General features: G+C 42.6%; 1 protein-coding gene across 1 annotated transcript; it reads right to left on the bottom strand.

The window, feature by feature from the left end:
- Positions 1 to 2,786: 2,786 nt before the first annotated feature.
- LOC112048899 (Krueppel-like factor 16) lies at positions 2,787 to 4,171 on the bottom strand. Its single transcript, XM_024086603.2, has 2 exons — positions 4,000 to 4,171; positions 2,787 to 3,774 (listed from the first exon to the last, which is right to left on the bottom strand). Exons 1-2 carry the CDS (start codon positions 4,066 to 4,068, stop codon positions 2,884 to 2,886), a joined length of 960 nt encoding a protein of 319 aa, XP_023942371.2. The 5' UTR covers positions 4,069 to 4,171; the 3' UTR covers positions 2,787 to 2,883.
- Between the last annotated feature and the right edge of the window lie 4,544 nt (positions 4,172 to 8,715).

The following is an 8,715-nucleotide window of genomic DNA, read 5'->3' on the forward strand; positions in this document are numbered from 1 at the left end:
AGTCTCCTCTCAGAATGAGTGGGGTTAAGGCCAATAATCCACTACGCTGGCCAAATGCGGATTGGCAGACTTTACACACGCAGAGAAATAAGAAAAATCTCTGGTATGCAGGTTTCCTCACGATGTTTCTCATTCACCGTTTGAGACACGTGATATTTAATTTCTTTAAATGCACACAACTGAAAAGTTGAAGGTGCATGCCCCGGACCGGATTCGAACCCACACCCTCCGGAATCGAAGGCAAAGGTCGTGTCCACTGGGCTATCACGGCTTTTATACAATTATGTACTTCATTCATAAAAAAAAATATAAATTGAATTGATATTAAAGCTCCAATTTAACGAAAAGTTGGTGTTTAAAGTGAATGCTCGTAATGGAAGTCTAATTGAGGGAATTGAGCGTAGGCCTTTTAAGATTCAACTGAAGTTTACACTGAAATTAAACAACACATCAGCATTAGCTTGTTTTCAGAGACACAGGGAGTGTCACACCACCAAGTCCTGACTGTTTTTGGAAGAAAGAAAATCCAAATATATTCCTAAATTCGATCTCAGGAACTCATAAGCTACCTTGATGTACATACGAGCTAGATGGATGGACCTTAGATGGATAGACCTTTCAGTTTCATCTATTGAGTCAAAAAATTATATTTGTACTAATTAAATTACAGGTTTTTTTTTTCAAGAAAATTATTTCAAAGGTAATATTGTAAATTTATAAAGCTTATGGATTTATGAATCCGATCCGGGGCATGTACTTTCAACAGTTCAGTTACGTTCATTTTAAGAGGTGAAGGAAAAGCATCCTGAGGAAACTAGCATACCTGAGAATTTTCTTAATTCTCTACGTGTGTGTGTGTGAAATCTCGAGAAGGAGACTCGTGCTTAACAGTGAGCTGAATATAGGTTGTTAATGGTGAAGATTCTCAAGTGTCAATTGATTAACTAAGGGATTCAAAAATTTACGCAAATTTTTATTCATCAAAATTAGAGTGACTATTTAGATTAGTTTTAGTATTTAGTTTTTGTTTAGTTTGACACGGTTTCAATGCGAATTACCTATGTAGTCAATGTTTCAGTTTATTATCCATTTGACACGACTCTATTAATTTCTGAGAAAGTTTGGCGTAATTTCCAAAGAGTTTTGGAATAATTCCATCATCCATGGTACCTGTCATGGTACAGTCAGTAGCACTATCACATCACGCGGCGGATCCGTGATACTAATCATTGTCACACACTCGCCAAGTGATCTGGCAGTGACAATGATAAAATTATAAGCTTTTTATTTATTCATTTAGTACAATGAACTACAGATATTTTAGACATTTTCCGGCAAACGACAATGGATATGATGACATACCGATGCGCAAAATACCCTCAAAGAACGTTTTACTCTGTTCGGCTTCCTCGTCTTTATTCGATAACTAGCTGACGCCCGCGACTTCGTCCGGGTGAAACTCAAATACCCCTGCCCTAACCTAGCCTACCCTACCCCTACCCTAGCGCTACCCAGAACTGATTTTGTAGAACAAAATCGGTTCAGTAAATTCAGATATACCCCCTACAACACCACAAACTTTACCAATTTATATTATTAGTACAGATATTTTTTTTAACCATAGCTACTTGTCTCGTACTCTTGACTGACTGACTGACTGCTCTAATTTTTTGTACAAACGATCAGTTTAGCTGTAAACTACTTTTTAATTATGATATTGTAGTATTTTCATGTTATTAAAATTTTTAATAACTATTATTTTTACGGCAGCCCAAGCTCTTAGAAGAGCTGATTCATGTGAAAATGACCTTTACATACAGTTTACAAGTATTGTCTGTTTATAAATAATAGCTTATATAAACCTTTCCAGATCTAAGTATATTATGGACAAGGCATACATACGGTTTTCCCAAATTATGGAAATAAAAAATACGGACACTTATATAATGGTTATAAAAATTTCATGTGGAAAATTCGTGAAACTGCTACAGAGATTGACCCGAACAAAATTTAATTTATCAAGTACCTAGTGTTAATACAGTATTTGAAGGTGTGTATACTTGCTCGAGTAGGTCTCACGCCTCGTTTTGTTTACTTACAAAAGTCTGCGGTTTTGCCATGTTTATTCGGGAGTGATAACTCTTATCACTTCCAGTATGCTCATAAGTCTTAGTTAATAAATTAACCGAGACTTCGTTTATACCAGAAAGTTTTTTGTTTAGAAAAATTAACATCTAGGTATACCGAAATTTTCAAAACACTAATTAAGATGTCAATTGTTTGATATGAATAAAATGAGTTTTTTTTATTAATTCTTTCGGCGTTTTAAAATGGGCCCTTTTGTATGTTACTGATAATGGTATAGGATATGTCATAATGTCAGTGCTTGCTATAATATCTTGGCTGTGATGAGTCTATTTATTTTGATTACTATTGCTACAAATAAGAGTCTTATTTGTTGAATTATATATGTAGTTTTTAGTGAGGTTTAAAGGAATTGAAATTGAGATTTGGCTTTCATATGCATTTTCTCTGTTAATTTCAATGTATTATTTTTAATCAAATCAGAAACTTCTGAATATTTTCTTTATACATAGTAACGTCTCAGTCGGCAAAAGATAAAGCGTTGTGATAACAGACGGCTGCGGTTATCAGGCGACGCGCGCTCGCCGGCAGTCGCGCCGCGCGCGGGCGCCGGCCGCAGGCTCGCCGACACTCGCTCCCCGCCCGAGCGGGCGCTGGCGACCGGTGGTGTGGGCAGTGCAGTGAAATACAAACGACGTGTGTCAGATACTCATTTTTTATATTATCTCTTAGCGAATAACTTAGTCTTATAACATAGTAGGAGGACAGTCTTAGTTGTACTAAAGCTAGGTGGTGAGATCAGTGCGCGGCGAGCGGCACGGCGAGCGGCACGGCGAGCGGCGCGGGGGAGGGCAGCAGGCGCAGCGAGGGCGCGGGCGTGCGCTCCTTGGCGTGCCGCTTGACGTGCTTGGCGAGGTGGTCGGAGCGCATGAAGCGGCGCGCGCACACGCGGCAGCCGAACTTCTTCTCGCCCGTGTGCGTGCGCTTGTGGCGGGACAGCTCGTCGGAGCGCGAGAAGCGGCGCTCGCAGCCCGCCCACGCGCAGCGGAACGGCCGCTCGCCCGTGTGCGTGCGCGCGTGCGCCTTCAGGTGCGACGACTTGAAGTAGTTCTTGCCGCAGCCGGGGTGCGTGCACTCGTACAGCCGGCGGCGCGCGGCGGGCGCGGGCGCCACCAGCCACAGCGCGCCCGGCAGCAGCGCGCCCGGCAGCAGCACGGCGGGCGCGGGCCGCGGCGCCAGCGGCACCCAGCCGGGCGCCGGCGCCGCCGCCGGGGCCGCTGCGCGCTCCTCGTGCGCCGCGGGCACGCGCGGCTCCGCGGCCGGCGGCGGCGGCGCGGGCGGGGACGCGGGCGGGCTCGGCTGGCTGGCGGCGTACGCCGCCCGCGCCTGCGAGTAGCTCTGACTCCGATCCAGCTTGAACTTCAGAGTCTTCAGCATGTTCATGTTGGGCGGCGGCGGCAGCGGCTCGGGGCTGCAGGTGCCGTCCTTGTGCGCGCGCATGATGACGGAGGCGCGCGGCGGCTCGGGCGGCGGCGTGGCCAGCAGCAGGCGCGCCAGCTCGCAGCGCGCCCGCTTGCCGCCCTCATCCTCGCCCTCCGAGTCGGACGGCTGCGGCGTCACCAGGCCGGCGGGCGCGGGCGGGCCCTCGCGCGCGCGCTTGGCGGCGACCGCGCGCCCGGGCGACTCCACCTGCGGAACAAAGACGAGATCGTGAGCGAGCGCTCGGCCGCCGCTAGCACGCGCACGCTGCGTGTTCGTGCGCTAGCTCTCGGCACACTTTCGATTGCACGGGGGCGGGTCATTCTCGACAATTTAAAATTTTCGTAATTTACGGAAAATCGTTTTTGTTTTTAATTTTCATTAACAGATAATTTTTTTTAATTTTCAGTGTTTACGAAAAACAACAACACTCACTTTAACATCCATCAACGGCGGCGTTGACGGCGGGGAGAGAGGTCCGCAAATATCCAGAACGGTGGACATCGTGACTGTGTATCATTCAATGAGAAAGTTTATTTTTTAATTCACAAAAGTTGCAAAGTTCGTCCGCGGTACTGCTCGTTGGGAGCGTGTGATGGTGCCGGCGGGCGGCAGACGAATAAACCGCACCGCGAGCGCTCTCGGGACGAGGCCGGGGCGCGGGACGCGGGCGGCCAATGGCGGCGGGCGGCGCGGCCGGGCGGACCAATGGCGGCGCGCTGATCACGCAGAGGACGCGTGCCGGCGCGTGCTGTTCACGTGCGCAGCGAGTGACCGTGACGTCACGGCGCGCCCCCGCGTGACGCGGCGCAAGGTCGCGCTCCGTCACTCGCTTGCACTCGCCGGCTTTGCTGCAATTTCGAGAGTCAACGACCCGCGCGCCGTCTAGTGAAATCTCTTAACATAAAAAAACTTGACGTTCCAAATTCAAACTTCAAAGACTTTCGGTGACTTCGGTGCAATAACGCGTATCTTATCTGGAGTAGCGGGCGTTATGGATGTTCTAGATAGTAAAAATAATATTGTATTATTATCAAAATATTGTAATCAGATATCCGCGTGTTTCCTACGCGTGGAACAGACCGCACCCTGCTATCGGCAATTGTTTTTATTTCATTGTAAACATTATTAATAGTATTCAGAGAAATAATAATACAGTAAAATGTGCCTAATTGTGTACACATAAGGAGCTTACAGTATGTTCATATACATAGAGAGCTGTTGTTCCCACGGCCTATCTTATCACGAGGTCGAAGGTTCGGATAACGTAAGATAAGCCATTTATTAAGTGCTCTCTTAAAAGAATTTCATACACTGAAATATAAATACCTGCTTAAAACAATAGTCATTAATAAGTTTAAAATTTTATTATCTAATTTATTACAAAAAAAAAATATATTTTTCATTTATTATTTGAATTAATGTGTAATTTTTGCACCAGCTGGAAGTGCGTTGATGTCTAATGCTTGGTTGTTTGGTTGTGTTCTACTTCTAACTAACCTCTACAATAGAATTCTAACATTTTGAGATTTAGTTTTATAGGAAGCCCCTAGCTCCTATAAGCTAAATTCGCTGCACATTTTTATAATTGAATATTAAATTAAAAGCAGTATTTTCAACATCAAATTAACCAAAGTAAGTAGGAAGGTAGTGGTACCTATATAAATTAATGTTATAAGAGGTAAAGTTTGTTTTATTTAGGGGATAATCTCTGGATCTACTGAACTGATTTTGAAAATTCTTTTACCAATAGAAAGCCACGTTATTTGTGAATATCATAGGCTATATTTTATCCTCGTATTCTTACGGGAACGGGAACTACGCGATTGAAACCGCGAAGTGTCGGCTAGTTTCATATAAATTACTTGTACATTTCAAAAGCTTTCAAAGCCTATTAGATGGTACTAGTTACAAACTACCTCGTTGGTCCAGTGGTTAGTCTATGACACAAGGTCCTGCTTTCGAATCTTGAGTCTGTCGCAAACTCAGCTTTTCTTTATTCTTATCTCAGCCCGAAGTTGGGAAGTTAGTGGTATTACACCCCCGTGACAATGTCCGTTAATGTAACATTATCATCCTAAGCTCGCCAACCCGTATTGGAACAGCGTGGTGGGTCTAAGCTCCATATCCCCTCTCTTATAAAGAGGAAGGCCTAGTAATGAGCCGTTTAGATAGGCTGATAATGATGACTCCCCTAACCTAAATGTAACCCCTCTCAATGCGAGAGGAGACTCGTGCTCAACAGTGAGCCGAATATGGGTTGCTTATGATGATGATGAATGATGACTCGCATAGGTATTTATAAACATCAGAGTATTCAAATATTGTTGTGCTGGTGTTTTCCTCGTTGGCAAGGTAACGGTCGGAGGCGCGGGCGGGGTGCGGGGGGAGAGAGGGGGGGGGAAGTGTGCGCTCGCGTCGTGTGAAAGTGTAGCACGCGGTCGACGAGTGATCGGGCGTGGTCTAAGCCATAAGACAGAGTCATAAGCGACAAACCAATATGTAACAAAGCCAGCGAAAAACCAATATGAGACAGAGCCATAAGCGACAAACCAATATGAGACAAAGCCATATGCGACAAACCAATATGAGACAAAGCCATATGCGACAAACCAATATGAGACAAAGCCATAAGCGACAAACCAATATGAGACAAAGCCATAAGCGACAAACCAATATGAGACAGCCATAAGCGACAAACCAATATGAGACAGCCATAAGCGACAATCCAATATGAGACAAAGCCATAAGCGACAAACCAATATGAGACAAAGCCATAAGCGACAAACCAATATGTGACAAAGCCATATGCGACAAACCAATGTGAGACAATGAAGTAAAACGTTTTTAGCTCTCTCCCTCAACGTCCGTTCGCCTCGCCTGATCACACTTTTCGTAACGCATACAGCTGAATAAGTGAATGTGGATGTTTCGGTTTCGGCCTTAAAACTAGTTACAAATTGATATTGGACAGTATCAATTTGTATGTTATACTCAATATGTTATACTCAAATACTCAATTTAAGTATAACTGTTATATTACATTATAGCTGTTATGTTATAAAATGTTGAGTACTTTTCTGACATAAAAACTCTTTGCCAATATTTAAAAAAGTACCGTTCGTTATTATACGGATGATAAAGGTTTTATATTACATTACGGCACATGTGCATTTTTCTATACATTACGGCACATATTTGTAATGAGATACATTAAGATATTGAAATTGGTAAAATAAGCGATACTTTACGAGCAAATGTATTGTAAAAAATATATAAAGTAGTTCTTGAGTTTCGAGTTTTCAGTTTGAGGATCGCCTATGACTTGTACCACGTGCGCTTACGTATGTGTGTGTAACGTAGCGCTGTGATGCACTTGTGATGTGTGAAACGAAGTCGTGACGGCGACGTGACTCACGCTTGCGAACGAGCGAATGACGAACCGGTCCGAGAGAGCGATGTAGAGCTTGTACCCACCACTCCATTGTGACACACCCTTCAAACCGAAACTAGCCGTAGTTTAGAGCAGAAACAAGTGGTAGGTACATCGTAATAAATATATTCGAAAGAATTGACAACGTACAAAGATGGTATTCGGCAGGGAGGTAGTTTATAGTTAGTAAGTCTGCTAACGGATTTTGCGATAGTAGGCTGTTAGTTTTATATAAGTTAAAGAATTATTTCAGACAAGCTCACAAAACAACTTACCTTAAAGTTTATAGTTGTTATTAATTAATTATGAAACACGGCTAAAACTCACGTGATACAATGTCGGAGTATGCCCTACTAGTTTCGAACCCATAGGAGGCCCTTAGTCATGAACTGGTTCTTGCAACGCGGCACGATCTAAGTTTATAGTTATTGGCAGAGCATTGTAATTTCGAAAAGCTAGAAATAAAGCAATTACTCAAATAATTATCGGTACCAAACACACCTACTTTATATAGATACTCAAATATTGATAAAAAAAAAAAAATTAAACCTCAATCTATTTTGTTATCCGATATAAAACTCGAACCTGGGATCTTAAATTGCAGGTAGGTACAAACAAAATAGTGTGAAAGAAAGCGTCTGGGATCTCCTAGTGATGTCATCAGACCATGAGATCAACTTCCGTGTCATAATGTCTATTTGTTACAAACCTAAATAGGTACGTACCTATTAAAACAATAACAAACTAATGAGCAACGGGCAATGTTCTCAATGAAAATATTATTGAATGGAGAGTCGTGATAGCCTAGTGGAAATGACCTCTGCCTTCGATTCGGAGTGCGTAGGTTCGAATCCGGTCCGGGGCATGCACCTCCAACTTTTCAGTTATGTGCATTTTAAGAAATTAGGTAAATATCGCGTGTATTTCAAACGGTGAAGGAAAAACATCGTGAGGAAACCTGCATACCTGAGAATTTTCTTTATTTTCTACGTGTGTTGTAGGGGTGATCTAAGGGAATTTGAAAATTATTTTACCACTTTACACACAGAAAGCCACGTTATTTGTGAGTCTCATAAGCTATATTTTATCTCCGTATTCTCTATACGGTTGAAACCGTGGGGTTCCGACTATAGGTAAGTACATAATAGTTATTGTTAAATCGTTAAGTTTAAAAGTTTAAGTTAAAAAAAAAAAAATATTCAAAAAGCTTATCTTAAGATTCCCAAAAGCTTATACACTACAAACTCGGCAAACAAGGTACAGGTTGCAACATCAGCGAATTCATCTGTAGGAAAATCTAACAGTCTGAAGCTAATTTACATTTAGTGCCATCTATTGACATTTCACTAAAACTAGTTTAAGAATGTATCAGCGCCATCTTTGTTAGCGCTTTTAAACTAGCACGTAATCTCTAGAAAAGGTTCGCACGTTGATGCTAACGTACTGGTGGAAGTTAACGTCGTATTGTTTAGGGCTTAAGATAGATGGCGCTATGGTATTAATTTTCTAGGAAGTAGAACGCCTCTTTCCGAGGATTGGATTAAAATGTTGAAACATTAAAAAAAAAAATTACAACCCATTTAAAAATATAAAATTACAACCCACGTAACTAAGAAGCGAAAAATAACTATAATCAGTAGATAGAAAATATTTAATTATATTTTCTTTCTACTGATTATAGTTATTTTTCGCGCCTTAGTGATCCTTTGAAGGTGGTT

This window comes from Bicyclus anynana, chromosome 3 (assembly GCF_947172395.1).
Source record: "Bicyclus anynana chromosome 3, ilBicAnyn1.1, whole genome shotgun sequence".
In the NCBI taxonomy this organism is placed as follows: domain Eukaryota; kingdom Metazoa; phylum Arthropoda; class Insecta; order Lepidoptera; family Nymphalidae; genus Bicyclus; species Bicyclus anynana.